Raw genomic sequence first — 26,518 nt, forward strand, 5'->3', positions numbered from 1 at the left:
AAACTAGTGGGTGAGGCGAGAAGAGCAGGAAGGAAAGGAGGGAAGGTAAAGTTTTCTAGTACAAGCACATTGAGAAGAATGGGGGATAAAGTTTGCGACGAGCCAGGTAGAAATAGGCTGCCACAGGGTGCTGGAAACCGGGCTGATGGAGCAGTGTGAAGTCTCCGGAAATCGGGAGGGGCTGCCTCTGGTTTGCTGTGAGAACGGACACCGTAAACTCACTAGGTCCGGTGATTTAAGCTGTAAAATATGTGATTAGACTCCAGGTAGTCTGAATGTCAAAACTCCAGCACTCCAAAGCTCCCACTAGGCACTGCTGCCTCAGTATTTATTTTAAAATATAGACTACAAGGCCGGGCGTGATGACTCACGCCTGTAATCCCAGCACTTTGGGAGGCCGGAGCAGGCGATCGAGGTCAGGAGTTCAAGACCAGCCTGGCCAACGTGGTGGGCCTGGTGGGGTACGCCTGTAATCAGCTACTTGGGAGGCTGGGGCAGGAGAATTGCTTGAACCCAGGAGATGGAAGTTGCAGTGAGCCGAGATCTTTCCACTGTACTCAATTCTTGGTGACAGAGCGAGACTGTCTCACAAAAACATAAAATAAAATAAAATATAGACTACAACCCAGCACTTTGGGAAGCCAAAGAAGGCAGATCACTTGAGGTCACGAGTTCAAGACCAGCCTGGCCAACATGGTGAAAGCCTATCTCTAATAAAAATACAAAAACTAGCTGGGAGTTGTGGCGTGTGCCTGTAATCCCAGCTATTCGGGAGGCTGAGGCAGCAGAATCACCTGAACCTGGGAGGTGGAGGTTGCAGTGAGCTGAGATAGTGCCACTGCACTCCATCCTGGACAGCAGGAGACTCCATCTCAAAATAAATAAATAAATAGACTACATATAGATATACTGTATGTGTATATCATAATCCACATAAATGCAGAGACATTTACCATCGTGTCGTATTTCATGTTAGAATAAAACTTGTAAACTTCGGTAACAGTTAAATCTTGCTTAATTATGGATTATAAATTAACATTTTTGAAACTTGGACCATTTAACCTTGGCCTGCCCCCTCCAACTATCCTGGTAACAGGTTCATTAGCTACGTTAAAATTAATTTGAACTTTGATCTAAACCAAAACAAATCAGGCAAATAAAGCAATAAAGGAACTTTAGCAAGCATTCCAAAACCAACTAGAAATTACTTGAAGTTTTCGGGTGAGCATTACCTGTGCCAGTATTCTTCATTATAGAATTATAAACCCGTTTTTTCCCAAAGTGCGTGTCTATGCCAGGCAAACAGAGGAGTAGTTATTCAGCCAGTTTCATGAATGTAAACTAAGAATATAAGTAACTGATAGCACCTAGTGACTGCCAGTTTTGGTGGAAGGCTAAAAGTAGAGGGGAACTCACTTGAGAAATGATATTTAAGTGAATAAATAAGTCTCTTCTATGAAACTATTACTATTTAGTTATCTGAAAAACGTCAATGTATTAATGATTAGAGTATCAAATCCTAATTGAAGAAACGACATTTTAAGTATAAAAAGCCAAACGTCAAGTAAACCATAGAGACCTCAGACATACTAAATACAGGAAATAATACTTTCTTTTGCCCTTGTTTACACTGTATACATAGTACAAATATAATTGGAAAGCTACATCCTATAACATTTAAGAAATAACAACAGTAGTTTCAAAATGCTTAAGATGAGGAGAAAAAATGCCTTAGAAGACTAGGTTTTTAAAAGTCAGAAATAAAAGTACAAGTTATTTTTCTTGTTTCCAGCAACTTTATAAAGCAACTTGAGTCCCGAAGAAAAGACTGTTGTTCTTTTAAGAAATGGGTCTTCTCGAATTATAAACTTTAACACCATTTTGCATCGAAGAACGAGAATATTTAGTGAGTAATGCACCTATGGTTTGCTTCTCTCCACACAAATCTCTGTGGGAACAATAAAAAAATATATAGCATGAATATTTTAGGGAACATATTATAATATGATACAGTACTATGTACTCATTTCATCTCTCTCCCCCTGAGTCTACCCTCTCAACAGCGTAAGTGTAGGTGTTTGTGGAAGAGATAGGGTGGGAAGTGGTTCTAAGCTTTTCTATTTCTTTTTTGAGATGGAGTCTTGCTGTGTCACCCAGGCTGGAGTGCAGTGGCATGATCTCGGCTCACTGTAACCTCCGCCTACCAGATTCAAACAATTCTTCTGCCTCAGCCTTCCGAGTAGCTGGGATTACAGGTGCATACCACCACGCCTGGCTGATTTTTTTGTATTTTCAGTAGAGAATGGGGTTTTACGATGTTGGCCAGGCTGGTCTCAAACTCCTGACCTCTTGATCTGCCCACCTTGGCTTCCCAAAGTGCTGGGATTACAGCATGAGCCACTGTGCCCGGCCGGTTCTAAGTTTTAATTAAACTAAGTACATTACATGTATTATCTCATTTAACCCACACAAAGTAGGAGTAATGTATTATCTAACCGTGTATTAGATTTGAGGAACTAGAGCTCAGACAAGTAATAAATGACAGTGTCAAATTCTGCCACCAAAGTCTATGCTATTTCCATCATATCACATAGCCTCTAAATTAGAAATACAAGCAGTGTGATACAGTGAGGCCTATACAGTGGGGCCTAGAGTCAGAGATCCTTGATACAAGGTACTTGTGTGTGTAAGGTTTATTGCCGAGATAAAATGAGGAAACTGAGGCAAGTATCAGAAAATGAGAAGCTAATTTATTCAGCTCCCGGGCGAAGTTCTGTGGTCCAGGAAGGGGCCAAAGAAGTCATACCCGGCTGTTTAGGTCATGGGGTTTTATGGGGAGAGAAGGCGATTGATTGGCTATTGGGGAAACAAAGCAAAGGCAATTTTATTGGCTATTAAGAAGCAGGAAATGCCTGGAGCTGGTGGTTATGGGTAGGCAGGCGGGACCTTGGGCCTTGATTGACTGTTGGGGAAACAAAGTGAAGGCAATCTTATTGGCTATTAAGAAGCAGGAAATGCCTGGAGTTAGTGGTTATGGGCAGACGGGCTTTTCGGGGGCATACAGCGCAGCCTGCTACCAGGCAGGGTCTGATGGGGCTTCTTTAAAAAATTTTTCTGCAGGGTTTATCAACAGCGGGCTGGGGGTTGAATGCATAATTTAGTGCTGAATGCGGGCTTGGGTCTGGTATGCGGAGGCGGGTGCGGGGAGGCCGTGGGGCAAGGCCAGATAACGAGCTCGGGTGATGACGCAGTTACCAGACGCGGGAAGAGACGGATGTGTCCGTTTAACCCTCTGCAAGGCAGCTGGCCTTACAGTGTGAACTGTCTAGGTTACCAACTCTTCCTGAACTTTAGTTTCCTCTTCTGTACCTCAAAGAGAAGATTCTGACTGGGCCATAATGAGGGGAAGGAAGAACAGGCGGACATGAGCTGGAGAAGGGAGTGACAGCCAGATCACGCAGAGCCTTGTAAGACAGGGAAAGAGAGTTGTGACTTAATTCTACATGTAATGGGAAGCCAATAGGAGGTTTTTAATTAATGGAAAAGCACAATGTGATCTAAGTTTTAAATAATGGAGTTGGCCAGGGACAGTGGCTCTCGCCTGTAATCCCAGCACTTTGGGAGACCAAGGCAGGCAGATCATTTGAGGTCAGGAGTTTGAGACCAACATGGCCAACATGGTGAAACCCCGTCTCCACTAAAAACACAAAAATTAGCTGGGCATGGTGGCACACACCTGTAATCCCAGTTACTCGGGAGGGTAAGGCAGGAGAATCGCTTGAACTCAGGAAGCAGGGGTTGCAGTGAGCTGAGATTGTACCACTGCACTCCAACCTGGGTGACAGAGTGAGACTCCATCTCAAATAAACAAATAAATAAAGGAGCCAATGAGTTGAAGATTATGGAAGCTGGGCACTGGATATATGAAGGTTTCATTATATTGTCACTTTTGAATATTTAAAGAAACAGTATAAACAGGATAGGGGGGAGGGGTAAAAATAGAACAGGGAGACCAATTCAGAGGCAGGTGATCCATCAGGATTTGCTCATAGTTTGAACCAGAAGGTGGGGGAAGGAAAGGACAGGGATGATTCCTAGACTTTGGTTTAAATAACTGCATTAGTAGCAGTGCTGTTAACTGTGATTAAGAAGAAGGGGGGTAAGGATGACGGAGAAACAGCAGTTCAGTTATGAACATGTTAAGCTTGAAATTCCTATTGAATATCCAACTGGAAAGGTGAATTCGGCAACCAGATTTAGGAATCTGGACCTCAGGGAAAAGGGCAAGTATGAAGATGAAATTAGGAAGTCGTTAAATTTGTTTCCAGGCCTAGATGAGGGCACCAAAGGAAAAGTATAACCAGAAGAGAAGACGGCCCAAAAATAGAGTCCTGGAGCACTCCAACATTTAAAGATTGAGAATGGGGAGACATCAACAAAAGAGATGATTTTCTCCCCTCTGCTCCAAGGAAGAGGTGTTTTAAGTAGGAGGAAGCAGACACTGTCAAATAGTGCCAAGTCAAGTAATCAAGGACACATGATTAACCATTGAGTGTAGAAAATGGATGTCATTGGATTAAGAAGATGTCAATGGGTAAAGGAAAGAATGGAAGGTGAAATGCATAGAGTGAAATGCACCGGAAACTTGTAAGAGGCATTTTCTTATGAAGGAGAGCAAAGGACACAAGGTCCAGTAGGTTGCTATTGCTGTTTTTCAAGATGGGCAATATTATAGAATTTTGTATGCTGATGGGGATGATTCAGAAGAGGCAGACATTAATAACACAAGGGGTGAAAGGGACATTAATAACTCGAGGATCCAAGTCTTTAAGACAAAAGAGGAGATGGATCTAGTGCGAAGGACTAGCCTTAGGAGCAGGGACAATTCCTTCACCACACAGGACTGCAAAGGAAGTATGTGCACACATGAGGAGACCGGGTGATTTGGCAGTGGGAAAGAAGGTAGTTCTAGTCTCAGTGCTTCTGTGTTCTGAAAAGATACGATCATAAAAGGAAACAGAAGCTACTGCTGGTATGAAAAGGAAACAGAAGCTACTGCTGGTATGAAAAAGGAAAAGAAGATGTAGAAGAAGCTCCAAGGGTAGAAGCAGCTCCATGCTGGCAGCTTCATTGTGTATTATTCTCCAGAAAGTTTCAGCTGGCCGGCCAGGTGTAGGCACAGAGTAAGAAGAAAGTTGGGTTTAATCTTTTTAGCTTTTTGCCAGGGAGATATGGCAAGAGGGAGAGGGTCACAGGAGTAAAGGGTAGACAGTAAGAGCTAGGAAGACTGACCATGGGATTCGAGCTGGGTAAAGAGAGGAGAGAGCACCTAAGAGGTGTGACACAGTGACAAAGCTGTAGTGTTAGTGGATTTTAAGTGTTAGGGGACTCACGATTTTTTAAGAAGTGACTTTGGGGCTAATTTGTTCTACTGCAATCTGGCCTCTCCCATAATGTTAAATAAAGTAAAGCATGAGGTGGCAATGAGAGAGGGGTGTTTGCCTTAGAGTGATAGTGGGGTATGTATTTCATCCCTCAAAGAGGACAGTTTTCCAGGAATGAGAGCAGAAAAGTGGTTTTAGAAGCAGTAGTGAGGAACAGAGAGAACACATATCCCACCTCCAGCATCAGTCACTGTGAAGGATAGAGAATATAGCCACCACCTAAGAGTGTTTCTAGGGAAGCAGTATCTTCAGGGAATACTCAAGAACATTGTGTTCCAGTCATAAATCTAAAATGTTATGCCACTCTTTATAAAAGGAACAACCCTCAAAATCCATCTTTAATAAATTACTTACTGAATATATGGAGCAATATCTTCTTCTGTCCACTTCTCCCTTAGAGAGAAAAGACTATTAAAACGTCCCTGATTATCCTCAGGTAAATCATCTACTTTCAGCAAAAATATGATTTCTGGTCTCGAGTGTCTATCCACCAGCGCTAAACCCTACAAGAAATGAGAAGAAACAGGGCAGTTAAAGTAACGTTGTAATGTTTAAACATGCCTCATTCTTTTACCTTTAGGTTTAGCTTAGCTCAAGATATTCAAAATGTCAGCTACATGAAACTTAAACTATCCAGAGATTTACAATAGCCTTTTTCATACAAAGAGCTCATTTAAGCAGTGACTTCTTTTCTCTTCAGCAATCTGGCCTCTCCCACCACCAGTTTATCAAGACAGCTCTGGTTGTCACCAGTAACCTGTCATTGCCAAATCCAGTGGGCCCTTTTCTTGGATTCATTGTACTAATCCTCTATTTTCTTTTTCCATTTTTTCTTTTTGAGACAGGGTCTCGCTCTGACACCCAGGCTGGAGTGTAGTGGCACAAACTTGGCTCACTGCAACCTCTGCCTCCACCTCCTGAGTAGCTGTAACTACAGGCACGTGCCGCCACATCCAGCTAATTTTTATATTTTTAGCAGAGAAGGGGTTTCACCATGTGGGTCAGGCTGGTCTCGATCTCCTGGCCTCAAGTGATCCGCCCTTCTCAGCCTCCCAAAGTGCTGGGATTACAGGTATGAGCCGCTGCACTTGGTCCCTAGCCCTCTATTTTGTTACTGTTGATTACTCCTTCTTCTTTAAATACCTCTCCATCCCTGACATCACAGTCTTCTTATTTTCCTCCTAACTTGATGTTGTAGCTTCCTAAGGCTTCTATCCCAACTGCTCTACTTGCTTCACTGTCACTCTGCTGAGTAACCTCATCTAAACCTGTGGCCTGAGCCACCACTTACTTGCTAATAATATTTATATCTTCAGCTCAGATGTCTCTTTTGAGCCCCAGACTTCTATATCCAAATCTATATATAAACTCGTTTATCATCCAAACCTCCTCTAGTCCCACTCTCCTAGGAAAACAGGAAACCTAGGCATCGTCTTTGACTACATTAGTCAAACCCCACACTTATGTGGTCACTAAAGCCTATATAACACATGTTAAGGCTTCAGGACTTTCTATCCATTCCCCATTACCTATTTCTTTGGCCAGTACTCTCTTAGTTGGGAGCATATGTGTTGACAGCCTGCACAGTAATTCTTTTTCATAATCTAACCAACCTTCCATCTGTCCGTCTTCTTTACTGTCCTAGCATTCTTTTCAAAAGGCCAAGCTGGGGGCCGGGTGCGGTGGCTCACGCCTATGATCCCAGCACTTTGGGAGGCCGAGGCAGGTGGATCACGAGGTCAAGAGATCGAGACCATCCTGGTTAACAAGGTGAAACCCCGTCTCTACTAAAAATACAAAAATTAGCTGGGCATGGTGGCATGCACCTGTAATCCCAGCTACTTAGGAGGCTGAGGCAGGAGAATTGCTTGAACCCAGGCGGTGGAGGTTGCGGTGAGCCAAGATCGCGCCATTGCACTCCAGCCTGGGTAACAAGAGTGAAACTCCATCTCAAAAAAAAAAAAAAAAAAAAAAAAGGCCAAGCTGATGAGTTCCTGATGAGGTAACTCCTCTGATGTCACTCAGTGGCCTCAAAGAGCTTTCTAGATAGAATTGAAATTCCTTAGCACAATCCACTTTGTCCTTACCTCACAAGCATCCTTCACTCCAGTCCATGCATCCCTATAACAGTGCCCCAATGTTTATACCTCCACACCTTTGACCGTGCTCTCTACATTTCTACCTCTGGCCTTCCTTCCATCAAGACAGCAACAGTTCATCTTTCCATACTCAGCAGCTAAAACATCTGTTCCTTCAGAAATTCATCCCTTATTGACCAGTCTGCTGGCTAAGTCCCTTTTCTTTGCGCTTATAACATCGTGTATACGCCTTTCCAATGGCGTAGATCACTCTGCATTATAAGAACAGATTTAGGCATGTAATATGTATCCCCCATTGCCAGTCCCCAGGCTGAGCACCATGATGATACCTTGCACGACACTTTCTCCTGAGCACCTAGCATGATGCCTCGACATAAAAGGAACTCCATAAATACCAAGCAAATCTTTTCATTTAACTAACAAAATACTTACCAAGTATACGCCACATGCAGACAGTATGCTACATACTAGCAAGCAGCAGCAAACAAAGTGCCATCAAAGTGGAGAGTGGTGAACCACAGAATTAAACATTCTTCCAAGCTAAGGGGAAAGTGCCATGAAGGAAAGTACACCGTGCTATAGAAGAGTAAAACCAGAGGGCTTTCCTTCGAGCAGAGAATGAAGGAAGGCCTCCTTGATGAAGCGACTCAAAGGTGAGTAGGAGGTAACCAGATGAAATGACAGAGAATATCATTCTAGAACAAAAAGCTTTATGTGAAGGTCTCAGGTAGGTAAGAGCTTGATGATCTTGAAAACCTGAAAGAAGGCTGGTATGTAGTGGGCAGCAGAGAAAGTAGCCAGAGATGAGGCTATGAACGTGATCCTGAAGGGCCTTATAGGCCAAGACATGAATTCTGGGTATTTTTATCCTAAGGGCCATAGGCAACCATTAAACTGATTTAAGGCCAGGTTCAGTGGCTCATGCCTATAATCCCAGCATTTTGGGAGTCCAAAGTGGGCAGATTACCTGAAGTCAGGAGTTAGAGATCAGCCTGGCAAACCCATGGCAAAACCCCAACTTCACTAAACATACAAAAATTAGCAGGGCCTGGTGATGGGTGCCTGTAATCTCAGCCACTCAGGCGTCTGAGGCTTGAACCTGGGAGGCAGGGGTTGCAGTGAGCCAAGATTAAGCCACGGCACTCCAGCCTGGGTGACAGAATGAGACTCAGTCTCAATCAATCAATCAATAAAGAGATTAAAACAGGATATTCATCTGATCTGACTGGCATTTTAATTATTTATTTATTATTACTTATCTTTTTTTTTTTTTTTTTTGAGACAGAGTCTCACTCTGTCGCCCAGGCTGGAGTGCACTGGCACAAACTCGGCTCACTGCAACCGCTGTCTCCTGGGTTCCAGCAATTCTCCTGCCTCAGCCTCCCAAGTAAGTGGGATTACAGTTGCCCACTACCACACCTAGCTAATTTTTCTATGTTTAGTAGAGACAGGCTTTCACCATGTTGGCCAGGCTGGCCTTGAACTCCTGACCTCAGTGATCCGCCTGCCTCAGACTCAAAGTGCTGGGATTACAGGCATAAACCACCATGTCTGACTGGCATTTTAAAAAGATCATTCTAGTAGCACCGCAAAGAATGGATTGAAAGGGAGCAAAATTAAAAGCACAAGGGGCCTGCCTGGGGATGCTATTGCTGTAAAATCAAGGTACTAAGACAGGGGTGATGAAAATGGTGAGAAATGGAACCAAATGAGATACACTGACTAGGATCAGGGATTAACAGTAAACAGACCCAAGCAATCTTACAGAGGTGATAGATATGTTCTAAAACTGTATTGTAATGATAGCGACTTAGTAAAATTATTTAAAATATTTTAAAGGTATATTTTATACTATGTAAATTATACCCCAATACTTATATTGAGTTTTAAGGATTATGTGATGGATTGGATGTACATTCACTCTTAATGGGTGTCTAGGAAAAGAAATTGGTTCCAAATTCAGCTCCAACTCAAGTATCGTTCACCTAGTAAATTACTCAACTGTTGAAGTAAGATAGCAATGTCTATTGCTACTACCTTAAGCTGGTCAAGACTAGTGATCATTCCTTCAGGAACGCTCTGTTGCCACACTTCTTGAAACTCAGCGAGATTGAATTTCACCGCATTCTGAAGCAGCATATGTGCTGTTGCTCTGCATATTTTATCAGCATCCAACTCAAAATAAACTTCACCTAATGAAAAGGAATGATATTTTCACATTATCCTCTTATAATTAAATACTGTACTAATGTTTCCTTTTCTTTAGTGCAGTTTCTTGAAAGAAATTATGCACCTAAACTCACTTCCCACAACCCCCTAGTTTTTTTTGTTTTTTTCTTTCCCAAAGTCTCGCTCTGTTACCCAGGCTGGAGTGCACTGGCATGATCTCAACTCACTGCAACCTCTGCCTCTTGAGTTCAAGTGACTCTCCTGCTACAGCCTCCCGAGTAGCTGGAATTACAGGTGTGTGTCACCACGCCCAGCTAATTTTTGTATTTTTAGTAAAAATGTGGTTTCAACACGTTGGCCAGGCTTGTCTTGAACTCGTGACCTCAGGTGATCTGCACACCTCAGCCTCCTGAAGTGCTGGGATTACAGGCAGGAGCCACTGCACCGGTCTTTCTTTTTACTCTGTTGCCCAGGCCAGAGAGCAGTGGCACAAGCAAGGCTCACTGCAGCCTCGACCTCCCTGGGTTCAGGTGATCCTCCCACCTCAGATTCCTGAGTAGCTGGGACTGCAGGCAGGTGCTGCCACAGCCAGCTAATTTTTGTATTTCTTTGTGGAGACAGTGTTTTATCACGTTGCCCAAGCTGGTCTTGAAATCCTGAGCTCAGCAATCCCCCTACCTCAGCCTGCCAAAGTGCTGGGATTACAGGTGTGAGCCGCTCTACCCAGCCAGAGTTCTTAGTTTTAACATATAAGAGTTAAATGAAAATACTTTCCAAATCTTACCTTCATCTACATATTTCTTCCCATAACATTTAAGACAGTGTTCTATCATTTCCCTGAAAAATTTAAAACACACATTTGAAAAGTTCTAAGTGTTTTTATGCACTATATTTTAACCCCATTGCCAACTTGAAATTAAGAAAGAAATTTGAAATTTGAAATACTAAGTGATTTTGATTGACAAATAATATTTTATTTAAATTACGAACTAACTAAATTATACCGGGAAGTTACTAGGTGCCAGGCCCCATGCTAAACATATTAACATCAATTATGTAAGCATATATTTATTATTATTATCATTTGAGACAAAGTTTTGCTCTTGTTGCCCAGGCTGGAGTGCAATGGTGCAATCTCAGCTCACCACAACCTCCACCTCCGGAGTTCAAGAGATTCTCCTGCCTTGGCCTCCTGAGTAGCTGGGATTACAGGCATGAGCCACTGCGCCCAGCAGCATACATTTAGTATTATAAAATAGCTCAAACATATTATTTATTTACGTTTTTATGGCCAAAAACAAATAAGATAATGCACATGTATTCAACTCAGTGACCGAATTCCCAAATCTTCTTTGGCTATAATTTTAAACATTTCTCAGAGATATCAAAATATAATTATTGTAGTTTATGCACTGGGTTTAATTTCAGTCTGTAAAAGAACTCTCTTCCCCTTAAGGAAATCTGGATAGACAATAAATTAAAAGACTTACTCTGGCTCCAATGGTCTAAGTTCCTGAAGGCATGTATTCAAAGGAACTTTTCTAAAAGACCATGATTCAGAATCCACAAGCTGAGTTACATGATTCAGAAGTTTCATCTCATAATCAAATTCAAGAATTCTCCAATAACCTACAAATTTCAAAAGTTATATTTACCAAATAACTTTTTTTTTAAGGCAGGGTCTCAACTCTGTCACCCAAGCTGGAGTACAGTGTTGCTCACTGCAACCTCCACCTGGATTCAACTAATTCTCCCACCTCAGCCTTGAGTAGCTGGCACTACAGGAATGCACCACCATGCCTAGCTAATTTTTTATTTTTAGTAGAAACTGGGTTTCACCATGTTGGCCAGGCTGGTCTTGAACTCCTGACCTCACATGATCTGCCTGCCTCAGCCTCCCAAAGTGCTGGGACCACAGGCATGAGCCACCATGCCCAGCCATGAAATGCCATTTTATAATTGATGGCACAACCACTACCTCAGTGAAAGAAAAGTACATATCCACCATTTCTAAGGGAGAATGTTTCTGTTCTTACTCGGAAAACATAAAGGCAACATTTTAAAAATGAATTGTGTGATGTAAATCTGAGGAAGAGAGCGATAAGTAATCTATACATTTTTGTATAGATTATACAAAATTATGTATTATATGTATAACATATATGTTATATATATGTTATATATTATATATTATATACATATAATATATAATATATGTTATATATAATATGTTATATAATATATAACATATATTACATATATGTTATATATAATATGTACATATAATATATAACATATATTACATATATGTTATATATAATATGTACATATATAATATGTTATATATAATATGTACATATATAATGTTATATATAATATATATATAATATTTTGTATAGATTATACAAAAATTTTGTATAGATTATACAAAAATTGTATCCATCTCCATGCTGCAGGTTAATACTGCACAGGGCTGTATTAAAATACATGGTTTGATTTGCCTTTCAGAAAAAAAGCTTTAGGGATGGGCAGTGTGGCTCACGCCTGTAATCCCAACACTTTGGGAAGCTGAGGCGGGTGGATCACCTGAGGTCAGGAGTTTAAGACCAGCCTGGCCAACATGGCAAAACTCTGTTTCGCTAAAAACACAAAAATTAGCTAGATGGTGGCATGCACCTGTAACCCCAGCTACTCAGGAGGCTGAGGCAGGAGAATCAATTGAATCTGGGAGGTATAGGTTTGCAGTGAGCTGAGATCACACACCTGCACTCCAGCCTGGAAAACAGAGCGAGACTCTGTCAAAAAATAAAATAAAATAAAAAAGCTCCGACTCCAGAGTAGAGGCCAGTCAGAATACTAAAAATACCACAGGGCTTTTCCATCAATCCCATGCCCTAACACATGCTCCCATATTTTTTATACAGGCTTATTATATAAACTAACATGTTCAAAAATATGTTGAGTCATTACTAAATGAAACACAGTCACATCTTCCAAGCAGTTTGGAAATAATTTTTTGAGACGGAGTCTCACTCTGTCACCCAGGCTGGAGTGCAGTGGTGCTATCTTGGCTCACTGCAACCTCTGCCTCCTGGGTTCAAGTGATTCTCATGCCTCAGCCAACCGAGTAGCCGGGATTACAGGTGCCTGCCACCACAACCAACTAACGTTTGTATTTTTAGTAGAGATGACGTTTCACCATGTTGGCCAGGCTGGTCTCAAATTCCTGGCCTCAAGTGATCTGCCCCCCTCAGCTTCCCAAAGTGCTGGGATTACAGGCATAAGCTATCACACTGAGCCCAAATGACACCATCCTTAAACCCAAAGGAATATTAAATAAACTATATGCAATAGGGCGAAGATATCCAAAAACTTCTCTCCCTTATGACGCCCACTTTCATAATTATTATACTAGTAATAAGTAACGCTACCTCCAATTTCACAGGCATTTAGAACTTGTAATTGGGTCATTATTTCTTCCTCACTTGCCTGAATTTGATCAAGCAAATCTTCAGTTGTATACTGAAAAAAAGAAAAAAATATTTTAAGATCCTTGAAGATTAATTTTTTTTTTTAGATTTCTTGCTGAATTTTGGGGAATAAATACACAGAACAGATTAAGGCAATATTTATGCATTAGCTCAGTTTCTTTTGTTAATGTATAATGATTTCTACAGAAAAATCAATGGATGCCTTATAAAACAAATAAAGGTAAATCTTCATGACACTGGAAAATATGAAAATTAAATATGACATCAAAAACCCAAGCAACAAAAACAAAAAAAATAGATCAATCCACATCATCAAAATAATCATCTTTTGTACTTCAGAACGCTATCAACATAAAAGGATAAATACCATGATTCACTTATCCGAGGTAGTAAGAGCAGTCGAATTCATAGAGATAGTAAAATGGTGGTTGCCAGGGGCTGAGGGGATAGGGGAAGCTTTTAGCTATATACATGACATTATGATATATAGGATTTGCTTTAAAATACTCTAGAAAAAAAAGATGGAAGGATAGAAAGGAGATAGAAGAAACAAGACTGACAAGACCTTAATTGTTCAAGTGAATGTTGAATATATGGGTCATTACACTGCTCTGTCTGCTTTTGGGTATGCTTGAAATTTTGTAACCTTTTTTTTTTTTAACACAGGCATTGAACAGCTATATAACATAAATTTTAAAAAGTAAGAATGTGACCACTAAGTGCCTCTGATTATAGTTTTTAAATTCCAAATAAAAAAGTAAAAATAAGAGCCTTACTTTTGAGCAATTTGACTCCTTCTCTTTTTGACTGTCAGGTCCTTCATACGGATTTTCCATCAAAAGTTTCTTTAGCTTCTTTAACTTAGGTCTACATCTTCTTAATTCCCAATAATTATTAGAAAAACCAAAGATCTAGAAATTATAATATATCACAACCTTTTAGGGGCCATTCTAAAAGAAAATTTCATACAAAATTCCAACTAATCAATCTGCCCCCCTCAACAAGTATGGAGAAAAGGAAGCCCCAAGGTATTCTGCTTTGTATCAGGAAGGTATTTATCCAGCCATCTCCACTAGATGGATGGGCATCCTCAAGAACATCTTTTCAAATCCCATTAATAAGACACTGCCAACATTTTAAGAATCTCAAATGTACTCTGAAAACTAGAGTTATGCCTCAGAAGAAATGATCAGGATGGTGACAATTCTGCAAACCAGGTGGAAACAACTAAAAATGAATATACTTAAGACACAAAAGCCGGGCGCAGTGGCTCAAGCCTGTAATCCCAGCACTTTGGGAGGCTGAGGCGGGTGGATCACGAGGTCGAGAGATCGAGACCATCCTGGTCAACATGGTGAAACCCCGTCTCTACTAAAGATACAAAAAAAAAAAAAAATTAGCTGGGCATGGTGGCACGTGCCTGTAATCCCAGCTACTCAGGAGGCTGAGGCAGGAGAATTGCCTGAGCCCAGGAGGCGGAGGTTGCGGTGAGCCGAGATCGCGCCATTGCACTCCAGCCTGGGTAACAAGAGCGAAACTCCGTCTCAAAAAAAAAAAAAAAAAAAAAAAAAAAGACACAAAAAAGAGAAAAAAAGAGAAAAGGTATTATCATAGTCTTTAAATAGGGATTTTAAAGCAAAGAGGGTGTACCCTTGTGTTGCTCATGTCAAAATGAGGCAGAAGTTAAGGGACAGAGATTTCTGATTAATCCAAGACATTACTACTGTTTAGAACTGCAGCTAATTCCATTTTTGGATTTGTGAAATCGTGAGAGGCCTACCACTCAAAATCCAGTTGATAGAAGCTAGAGAATGGATGAATATCTGTTATCCCTGCCTGTACATACAGGACTCGCCTAGTTCCTAGCATGGAGTAGATGCCCAGTAAGTGTTGCATAAAAGGAAAAAAGATGCTAAGCTGGATTATCTTTGGGATGCCCTCTAACTCTGAAATGGAAGGACAGGGGATGCTTCTACTTTCAAACAGGATAAGGCTTGATTGACAAGATGAGGCCTAGAGCCTGAAGGAGATGTTGCTGAATCTAAGGCCTTCAAAAGAAGAGCTTAAGGACCAAATCAGACAGACTGATTTTATCCATAGTTAAAAGTGGTTTGCTGTTGTATGATAGTCTCAGAAAAAAACAAAGCAAAACAAAAAAAATGGCAGCCTTCTGGCTGCATCCAATACACAGATATTGTGGTATGCTTTTGTGTGCTGGCGAGGCTTAGCATAGTGTTTCAATTAGATGCCAACATTAAAAAAAAAAAAAAAAGAGGATTTCACCCCCAAAAATCTAAATTTCAGTAATTACTTGGAAAAAAAATAAATCAAAAGTCAAGCAACGCTGGGCCTACTTTCCCACAAGGCAGCTGAGTAGTGGCCATCCACCTACTTGGGGACTGTGCTTTCCAGTTTGCTGTAGACCCAACCACTCCCTGTTATTCCTGGCTATCTACCACCATTTATCAACCCCAGCCTATTTCTCATCTAACCCCTTTAAGCACCTAAGGTTCAATCATGGATTATACCTTTGGTTAGCGGATCTACATTTTAGCCAATCTCAGTACATAGAATTTCCATAACAAGCAAGAGCTCAAAGATTCTCATAGGTATTATTATGCCCTCACAAAAGCACCTACAGAACAGGTAAGTGATGAAAAAATAACATTACTTTTTTACAAAAGGATGAACTGCCAATATTTTTAGTTAATTACAATGAAAGACTTAAAAAAAAAAACTCTACAAAAACCAACATAGAATAGTTACTGGAAGTTCCTCTGTTCTAGTAACATTACATGAATCACTGAAACTTTCCAGCATTTTCCCTTCTTTCCTCTCCAATTCTTTATTTAAGGATATAGTTGGCCTAAAGTCATTCTCAAAGAAATAAGGGCCGTGCTTGGATTGTTACATGTGTAACAACTTGGACAGAATGGAGACTTGTTTGGTTACCACCATCAATATTCTCGAAAATAATTAAAAATTTGTTATAGTTGGCTACAAATATTAATGAACTAAACCAGCCTCATAAGAAACGCACTTCATTCAAAACTCAAATTTCTTCATTTCTTTTTTTTTTTTTTTTTGGAGTCTAGCTTTGTTGCCCAGGATGAAGTAGAGTGGAGTGATCTCAGCTTACTGCAACCTCTGCCTCCTGGGTTCAAGCAGTTCTCCTGCCTCGGCCTCCCAAGTAGCTGGGAGTACAGGCACACACCACCACGCCTGGCTAATGTTTTGTATTTTGGTAGAGATGGGGTTTCACCGTGTTGCCCAGGCTGGTCTCAAACTCCTGAGCTCAGACAATCCACCTGTCTTGACTTCCCAAAGTACCAGGATTATAGATGTGAGCCACCACAGCTGGCCCAAATTTCTTCATTTCTCTACCTCATAAATATTATTAAATGAACCAGTTATGGTTTGAAGGAGTCTCCTTTCAAAACACATCCACAGCAAAATCTATAAAATAGGTAGAAGTTTTAAAATTAGTCACTAAATAACAAACTGCACATTACAGAAAATAGGTCAAATTGTCTGGGACTTGAAAATCAAAATGGGAAAAAACATACAAGTTCACAAGACTACAACAAAAAAGCAATAATAATCATAATAATGCTGAGAAAGTCAAATTTCTTTAAAGAACTTCTTGATTCTCCCTGATGATAGATTTCACACCTAAAGTTTTTCACTAAATACCAGATCACCACGTTTTCATTCTCAGACTTTTGTAAATCAGAGTACAGAAAAGAGCACCTCAGTGTGAATAATGTTACAGTGTGCCTCTTCCTTCTTCAGCTGGTCTGGAGTTTTACAACCAGGAATGAAAAGCAACATATTGGAAGTGTCTGCTATCTTCAAGTCGTATGTTTTGTCTTTACTGCACAGCACAGCTTGCTCATCTTTATCACCACGAATCACCAGACTGTAGCAAAATGGGGGGAAAATATACGGTTTATTGACACTCCACTAGTCATTTTCATTGTAAACAGTTGTCAAACCCTCTAGGCTTACAGAACTTAGAATTAAGTTCTTTTTTAAGTTTTTAAAATAAGCTTTATTTTAAAAAAGTTAAGTGCATTAGAGGAAACTGAAAAACACAAGAAGCAAAGAACAAAGTCACTCACAATCACAAACAGTTTATAGTTTGACATGTTCTTCAAGGTCCTGTGAGTGTGTAGGCACAACATCCAATTTTATGGGACTGAGATCATACAGTATGTATCATGATTTTTCATATGTCATGAATATTTACCAATTCAACATCCCAAAGTTATATGAGTATTTTGATAACCAAGAATACACTACACCAACTCAATCTGTTAAAAAAAAAAAAATGTAATCCTGCCTTTCTTGGGATAAAAATTTCATAGAAGACAAAAATGGCAACACGCCTCTAGATAAAAGCATTGGCAGAGTTCCAATTTAAATACTGCATTCTCTTAATGCTCAATTTAAAATGAAACATACAGTAACAGAATACACTAAGTATATGTTAGGGACAAGCTGCCTCAGAAAATCCCCTCTGCGTAAGCTGATCCCTTCCCCACACTCTGACCGCTCTGCAGCTGCATTCCTGAGCCCCTACCAAACCGCCACATCAAGGCTGCCAGATGTGCTACCATTAAGCAAAGCCTGATTACAGCCATCCCGGCAGCTGGAGGGAGGACAGAGAAAACAAATGTTTGTATCCATACTTGTAAATTCCTGTTCGACACATATCTGTAAATGAATCCTGGTTTCTCTTTTTAAACAAAACTGCTACCACAAAAGTCACAGGATAATGTATCGTAGTTCCGTTACAAGTTGACAAACTATCTCTACGTCTGTTACCAGCAGATAGATTACCTCAGTCCTGAAACTCTCTTATTCCCCTCTTACCCCATATAAACCCCCGTTTTGTAAGCTCAGGGCTGCCTCCTCTGATTGTTACAGAGCAGCCCAGTAGATTAATAAAACTTGCTTGCCTGACTTTGGGTCTATTCTCCTTTCTCTCGGCCACCCTTATGGTATACAGAATACACTAAGTACATTTCTAAGAGAATTCATTAGCAGATCTATACCATTAAAATATTAGCAAGGTATATTTCCATTAGGGTACTTAATGTATCCCTATAGTACAGCCAAAAGAGGATGCATACATCAATGGCTATCATCAAAACATAAATATGGACACATGCAGACACTGGACACATCTGCATATATCTCTCCCTTTATACTTCATTCTGCCCCTCTGCTGCCAACCTAATGAACAAGTCCTGACATAGACTGCTCAGAGGTGGTAACAATTCCATGTCCAAGATGCATCTTTTCTATTATAACAAAGGTATTTACAAATTGGTTAATTCACAAACTCTAGCTTTTATCCTACATTGTCACCCCAGACATTCATAAAGCTTAGATGTTGCAAAATAATGAACTTTGTCCACAAGAAACACAGGCACTTTACTAAAAATGCTCATATAGACCTGTGCTTATCATCTAACACATCTTCTAGATATAGAGATACCAGCAAAGAGCCCTTCCCTTCACCCTCTTCCACCATCCCCAGTGACTAAGTATAAGATGTCTAACTCCAAGAGGTAGACTAAAGCTCACTCCCAGAAGACAGGCCCTCCTAAAAACTAAAAAAAGGATATTCATAAAGGGACTGACTTACTACATCTATTTTTAACATACTTGAGCATTAAAACTTGTTTATTCTTTAATACACGGTAACTAAAATGCACATATAAAACAATGGTTAGACCAGCTGAACTAATCTCAGGGGCACAGAACCCTTTCCCTGCATAACTCCTTCTCCCCCACCCAATGCCACCCAGTGAATAGTCAGCCTAAGCTCCTAAACATCAAGCTTTAACAATTCCATTCCCAAACGCAAGCAATCACTCCTAGGAAGTAATGAAAACAAATGCTTAGAGGGGTGTTACTTCAGCCCTCTACTTTTAACCTATGTGGCGCACTTTTAAACACCTAGAAAGACTAAATGTTTCAATCTGGACTTAACTTTTCCATTATATACACAGTAGCATTGAATAAATGGTATATATACATAACACAGACCTTAATGGGAACATTCTGGCCTGGAACCCCCTTCCCTTTCCGACCTCTGTCAACCCCATGGACAGCTATCAGCCAACTGTAATGCTGAGAGGATTTTTAACAATTTCATATCTGTTTTTAAGAAGACTTCTCTATGATTTCTAACACAAAGTGTACTCAATGTATGAGTTTACTAATTCTACTTCTGTTATACACTGGCAACCTCTTTAACATTGACTACATGTATATTAGGAGTCTTAGTCTGCTTATAATACACTGTATACACAGCACAGTGAATGAAAATGCAGACATAAGGGACAATGGTAAATGTGCCTCATCAGAAACACATTGGTAGAAAGTCCCTTGCACCCCTCCATCCCCCAAAATTGCGCAAATATCGTAATGTCTACTGCTCAGAGAATTGGTCAATTTCCAAAAGACGATACTTCATATCAAAAGGATAGCTACAAAATGTGTTATTTACTACCTCTACTTTTAACATACTTTGTGCACTTCTAAACATCTAGAAAGACTAGATGTTTCAAATTAGGACTTAAGTTTGTCCACTATATACACAGTAGTGTTGAATAAACTACACACATGTAACAATGGTTATATCTGAAAAGTGTCTTCTAAATAGGAACATTCTGGTCTAGAACTGTTCATTCGTTCCAACTCCTCTCCACCACCAACCTGGTGGATATAGGCACATGTGTCACTTAAAGCTGATATAATTTCACTTCCTAAAGTCTTTTTCAGAAGACAGCCTTTCTTTCTATGAATTTTAAGAAAGTGTACACAATGTGTTACTTTACTAACTCTACTCCTTTCATACACTGGCAACCTCTTTAATATCTAGAGACTAGACATTATAAAATTGGGACTCACTTGTCCAGTATATATACAATATATACAGAATAGAAAAGTTAAATGAAATGCATGCAACATATAGGCAATGGATTAAGTGAAATTTTCTAACAAACAGTGGCAAAACACCTTTTGCAATTTTTTCCCTCCCACCTCCCAGGTGGTTCAAACAATTCCACTTCCCAACAGCATTTCCCATCAGTTTTAAAAAACTATTTACAAAAAGTATTATTCTACTACTACGTTTACATACATCAAGTACTTCCAAATATCTAGGAAGACTAGCTATTTCACATAACTTGTCCACCACATACACAGCACTGTCAACCAAAATTGCACACACATAACAATGGTTATCATCTGAGGTATCTTCTACATGTGACCATTTTAGCCTTGAATCATTCCCTCCTCTCTTCCTTCTTTGCCTTCAATCCAGTGGACAAGTACAGACACGTGTAATGCTTAGAGATGGTTGAACAAATTTCTCTGCAAAGGTCATTTACAGAAGACAAGTTTTCCTATTAATTTCAACACAAAGTGTACAAAATATGCTAATTTTCCTAAATAGTTTGTCATAACACCGTCAACCTCTTTAACATCTAGAGACTAGATGTTGAAAAATTAGGACTCATTGTCCGTTATATACACTGTATACAGAGCAAAACAAAATGTACAAACCATACAGAAAAATGGTGTCTGAAAATGCCCACGTGTGAACACACTAGCATATCGCCTTTTGCAGTTTCTCCCCTCCTACCTCCCGTAAACCACTGAACAAGTATAGACAGTACTATCCTGTTCACAAAGGTGCCTTCACAATTCAATTTCCAAAAGTATTTCCTATGCATTTTAGCAAAAAGATATTTGCAAAGTGGTATTTTACTACCCCTACCTTTAACATACATTGGGCACTTCTAAACATCTAGATAGACTAGATGTTTCAAGTAAGGAGTTAATTTGTCCACTATGTACACAGCAGTCAAATAAACTGTAAACAGGTAACAACAGATAATTTGAAAGAGTCTTCCGAATGTGAACATTCTGGCCTAGAACCCTTCCCATCTCCATCAATTCAGTGGGCAAGAATGCTCAAATTTTCTAAATCTAGCATACGTTGGCAACCTCTTTCCATTTAGAAGGGCTAGATGTGACAAATGTTTTCTTTCTTTCTTTTTTTTTTTTTATTGAGACGGAGTTTCGCTCTTGTTACCCAGGCTGGAGTGCAATGGCGCGATCTCGGCTCACCGCGACCTCCGCCTCCTGGGTTCAGGCAATTCTCCTGCCTCAGCCTCCTGAGTAGCTGGGACTACAGGCACGTGCCACCATGCCCAGCTAATTTTTTTGTGTGTTTTTAGTAGAGACGGGTTTTCACCATGTTGACCAGGATGGTCTCGATCTCTTGACCTCGTGATCCACCCGCCTCAGCCTCCCAAAGTGCTGGGATTACAGGCGTGAGCCACCGCGCCCGGCCATGACAAATGTTTTCTAGCAAAAGGTTGGGGTGGAGTTGAGAGCAGCCTTTTCATATTACACACACAGGCCTTCCATAAACGGCCAGTACCTCTTCCCAGAGGGTGGCGGGCACCTCCAGCGGGCCAAACGTGGCCTGTCATTCTACCATTTCTCTCTTCCGACAGCAAAGTTTTGTAGAACGAAGACCAACCATCCCGATGGCGACTAACCGTTCCACCACTGACGTTCGGAACTCCGCTCACCTCCCAGGCCCCTTACGGCCTTTGTCCGTTGTCATCAGGACTAGGTGTGTCTCGCCCGATGGGGACAGAGTGGTCACCGGGACTTGGATCTGCACGGCTCCGTGGCCTAGAGGTGGCCGAGCCTGCCCGCGCCCCTAGGCGGCCTTCCCGGGCCCTCTGTGACCTCATGACCTCTGCCACGTGGCGTGCCGGTGGCTGCCATGTTTCCTGGCCTGCCAGCCAAAGGTGCTGCGTCCCAGCGGCTCGGCGGGGGTTAAGTTAAAGCCCGGCAGGCTTGGGCCGGGGATACCAGGCGGCCAGCGGGGTTCGGGCTGGGAGAGGTCACTGCCGCCATCAGTCACCGAGGTGGGGTGGGGAAGACAGGTTTGCCACGGCTTCAAGGCCCGGGCCTGGCCAGTGGGCGGCCACAGCGGAGGCCACTGGTGTCTTCAGGGCAGAGGGCATGGCCTGTCCCAGGGCCCCCCAGCTCACCCGCCGGCCGGGGCCCCCCTGCTCACCCGTGCCCGGGCCGGAGGGCCTGGAGGGCCCGGGGAGCTCTCCGAGCTCTGCGTCTGTCCGGGCTCTCTGCCGGATGGGAACTCTAGAACTAAGTTTTGATGCTGCCTCTGCCCGCTGCTGGCACAATGATGGATTCCATGCAGCAAGCTCTGGACCAACTGAGAGCCACAGGCACCTCTACGCCCTGGAGCCTCCTTAAGGAAAAATGACGATGGGCAAGACAGATACACAGAGGCCAAGAGGCGAAATGGCACCACATGGCATCCTCGTGCAAACTGCTGGGAAGAGCATAAGACGAAGCATCCAGAAGCTTCTGTCAAGCTCACAATTTTCTACAACATGCTAAAGCCGTACTCGTTAAACTTACGCATAGGCATCTGAGAGAATGTTGTTCAAAAGCAGAGTGGGATTCAGTGGGTCTGCGATGGGACCCAGGGTCCCGTATTTCTAACAAGGTCCCCAAGGATGGCCGAGCTGCTGCTCCTGGTACCCACCCAAGCGTCATCCTTGAGTATTCCCTCACAATCAAAGGAGCACATCCTGGCCTAACCATAAGTTGTGTTGTAAAAAAAACTTGGGACCTTATGAAAAAAAAGGATGCAATGCTGAATGAAAACCATGAAAAGGATATGTTTACAGCGTGGACTCAACAAAAGACTTTGACAAAGGGATTTTGTCACAGCTGAAGAAATGCAAGGACGCAGTGGCTCATGCCTGTACTCCTAGCACTTTAGGAGGCTGGGGCCAGAAGATCGCATGAGACCAGGAATTTGAGACCAGCCTGGGCAACAAAGCAAGACCCCATCTCTACAGAAGAAAAAACTTAAAAGTTAGCTGGGCGTGGCTGTGCACACCTTAAGTCCCAGCTACTCAGGAGACTGGTGGGAGGATCGCCTGAGCCCAAGTAGCAGTGGCACTGAGAGGGGAGACCCTCTCACCTCCTTCAATTTCACCTCTCCCCACCCCCAACTTCCAGATGGAAAGGAGAGTGAAGAAGGAAAATAAATAAAATAAAACATCAAAAAGCTGGGAAAATGACTCCCTCTTTAGTTCTCAGCATCTCTGCTATCCATTAACCTTGAAAGAGCTACAAATGAATGTTATCCCTGCCGGCTGGAGCCCGCCACTGGTTCACACCCCCATGTCTCCACGGGCCAGGCTTCCTACTGGAAATACCTCTGCCAACAAACAGCGTGTTGCTATTGCCTTGTCTCTGTAAGCCCCCCTCCCTTGCTGGTCTCCACTCGTGTTGCATGTGAATTACCAAAGCAAAGAAGCCAAAAGATTGTAAGGTCAGATGTCCAGCAAGTGGACAGTGACATAGTTCTGCCTCAGTTTCCCCTTTAGTGTTATAAGCCTATAAAAGGAGAGAAAAGCTGCAGCTCAGGATGCTCGGTGAATGAGGCTGTTGCCCACCGCAGCTCCAGGCTGAATAAAAAGCCACTTCCTTCCTGAGTTCGCTGTTCAAGAGGTTTGTTCTCCATCACTCCTGCTACAGCACCATCATGTAGTGAGCCATAATCGTGCCACTCCACTCCAGCCTGGCGGACAGAGTGAGAAGATGGTCCCACCACCCTCTCCCGAAAAAACAGATAGAAAAGAAGAAAGAGGGCGCAGTGGCTCATACCTATAATCCCAACACTTTGGGAGGACGAGGCGGGCAGATCACGAGGTCAGGAGTTCAAGACCAGCTTGGCCAACATGGTAAAACCCCATCTCTATTAAAAATACAAAAATTAGCTGGGCATGGTGGCGCGTGCCTGTAGTCCCAGCTACTCAGGAAGCTGAGGCAGGAGAATTGCTTGAACCAGGACCTGGGAGGAGGAGGTTGCAGTGAGCTGAGGTAGCCACTGCACTGTAGCCTGGGCTACAGAGCGAGACTACGTCTCAGGGAAAAAAAAAAAAGGGAAGGAAGAGGAGAAGGATGAAGGTGAAGAGGAGGAAAAGGAAGGACTAAAGACTTAAGATAACGGCAATGACAAGGGAGTTGATTCTAGCCGTTTTCCTTGTTTGTAAAGCGTTTAGCTGTCCTGGGCGCAACTTGTTTCTTTTGAAAAAATAAGAAACCTGAAATAGCAGACTGTGTATTTATTTTTTACTAAGTCTTCATTTAAGTGAAAAGAATAAAAGGTTTTTTAGACTTCCAGTGCTAATAATGCTTAACAGGCCCAAAGTACCTAGTCTTTAACATTTACTTCTAACTGCAGTATCTCTACTTTGAAATATTTTGTTTATTTCATCCCTTCCTACACTCCAAAATTAAAAACACGTTTCCAGGTCCTCTTTGTTGTTGTTGTTGTTGTTGTTTTTGTCAGGTAGACAAACCAGAACTGGACAGAGAAGATCCTCACACCTGAGTTCCTTTCTCAACTCTCCACCAACTGAGCTGAGATGGAAACAGGGGAGCGAAGTTCTTTCGGTTCTGTTAAAGATACTTTGAGGTATATAGTAGGTGTCTGAAGAATGGCCAGTTTACTGTAATACTCTTTGGTGGGTAAAGAACAAAAATTGAAAGCCTAAAGGATTCCATTAAGAAAAAACGAGCCAGGCGCGGTGGCTCAAGCTTGTAATCCCAGCACTTTGGGAGGCCGAGGCGGGTGGATCATGAGGTCAATAGATCGAGACCATCCTGGTCAACATGGTGAAACCCCGTCTCTACTAAAAATACAAAAAACATTAGCTGGGCATGGTGGTGTGTGCCTGTAATCCCAGCTACTCGGGAGGCTGAGGCAGGAGAATTGCCTGAACCCAGGAGGCGGAGGTTACGGTTAGCCAAGATCACGCCATTGCACTCCAGCCTGGGTAACAAGAGTGAACCTCTGTCTCAAAAAAAAAAAGAAAGAAAGAAAAAAAGAGCACCAGGCGCAGTGGCTCCCGCCTGTAATCCCAGCACTTTGGGAGGCTGAGGTGGGCGGATCACGAGGTCAGGTGTTCAAGACCATCCTGACCAACATGGTGAAACTCCATCTCTACTAAAAACACAAAAATTAGCCAGGCATGGTGGCGCGTGCCTGTAGTCCCAGCTACTTGGGAGACCGAGGCAGGAGAATCACTTGAACCCGGGAATCGGAAGTTGCAGTGTGCCGAGATCAGACCACTGCACTCCAGCCTGGTGACAGAGCAAGACTCTATCTCAAAAAAAAAAAGAGAGAGAGAGAGAAAGAATCGCCTAATAAAATATAGGTGTCTGAGGACCAGTTGTGCAATCAAGCTGGAGCTTCCCATTTTGCAGGAGCTGGGACAGCACAGGGTGGAGGGATATAACGATTCTCTAGACTTCTCAAGACTGCCTTTAAAAAACTACCTCAACTTGGACTTTGAATCAAGTCCAAGCAAGTCTGTATCTGACCTGGAATTAGAAACAGCTTCAGATCCCCGCTGAGTGACTCCAAGAAAGTTTGCTTTGGAGTGGGTGAGGGTCTCACCCAATTACCAAGTCTGTAGGCTGATTCCCAACACTCCTATTATCTGAGTAAAATAAATATAAGTGGAAGGCAAGAGCTCTATAAATACTGGATATCACAATTGTATTTTAAGGTAGAATGGCAGGTGTTCTGTAGAGTCCCTGTAATCACCAGTAACTCTTACAACACTTCATGGGGTAGTATCAGTATTTCCTGACCTGCTGCCGCTAACACACGCCCCCAAGGTCAGCTGGACCAGTACTACTCATCACCGCAGTGCAGCTAACTGGACCGTCCACCGGAAGCGTGGACTCCTCGGGAACAGGCAGGTTGCTATGAATCCCTCGCCAAAAAAAAAATCAGTGCATCCCTCTGGTCCTGTTTCCTCATCCCGAGTTTCCCCGCTGAGAACATAACGTGGCCGGCCCGAAGCTGGAGGCTCCTGACCTCGGCGTGTCCAGGGCTCACCTGTGTCCATCCTCCAGCTGCTGGCACAGAGTGGGCTCCAGCTCCAGCAGGCAGAAGTCGCCGGCGGCAGCGCCGCTGGCCCCTGGGCCGAAGCTCAGGCAGTGCACGGCGGGCAGCAGCTCGGCCGCGTTCAGCTTGGCGATCAGCAGCGTGGCATCCACCTCCTCGCGGGTCCTCTTCATCGCAGCGCCCGGGCGGCTGCGGGTTTGGCGGGCAAGAACGAAGCTCCCAAAGCAGCGGGAAGCTAGGAAACCCGAGTGTTTGGAAAGCGCGCCGAGGCCGCAGAGGACGTGTTTCCGGGGCGGGGCGCGCTGCGGGCGCGCCCTC

At 42.5% G+C, this 26,518-nt stretch overlaps 1 protein-coding gene across 1 annotated transcript; it reads right to left on the reverse strand.

The window, feature by feature from the left end:
• Positions 1-370: 370 nt before the first annotated feature.
• DSCC1 (DNA replication and sister chromatid cohesion 1) lies at positions 371-26,507 on the reverse strand. The gene is made up of 9 exons (XM_003933102.4): positions 26,192-26,507; positions 16,954-17,122; positions 13,980-14,114; positions 13,144-13,234; positions 11,203-11,341; positions 10,497-10,549; positions 9,581-9,735; positions 5,799-5,947; positions 371-1,948 (listed from the first exon to the last, which is right to left on the reverse strand). Exons 1-9 carry the CDS (start codon positions 26,371-26,373, stop codon positions 1,840-1,842), a joined length of 1,182 nt encoding a protein of 393 aa, XP_003933151.4. The 5' UTR covers positions 26,374-26,507; the 3' UTR covers positions 371-1,839.
• Positions 26,508-26,518: the final 11 nt, after the last annotated feature.

The sequence above is a fragment of the Saimiri boliviensis genome, chromosome 15 (genome assembly GCF_048565385.1).
Source record: "Saimiri boliviensis isolate mSaiBol1 chromosome 15, mSaiBol1.pri, whole genome shotgun sequence".
In the NCBI taxonomy this organism is placed as follows: Eukaryota; Metazoa; Chordata; class Mammalia; order Primates; family Cebidae; genus Saimiri; species Saimiri boliviensis.

What these genes read in the sequence shown, in the direction of transcription:
- DSCC1 (XM_003933102.4), bottom strand. Translation starts at nt 26,373, where the DNA reads ATGAAGAGGACCCGCGAGGAGGTGGATGCCACGCTGCTGATCGCCAAG. An exon ending in CTTAGACCATTGGAGCCAGA is followed by an intron (nt 10,550 to 11,202) that starts GTAAGTCTTTTA and finishes TAAATTTTTCAG; the next exon opens with GGAAATGATAGAACACTGTC. An exon ending in GATATTGCTCCATATATTCA is followed by an intron (nt 1,949 to 5,798) that starts GTAAGTAATTTA and finishes TTGTTCCCACAG; the next exon opens with AGATTTGTGTGGAGAGAAGC.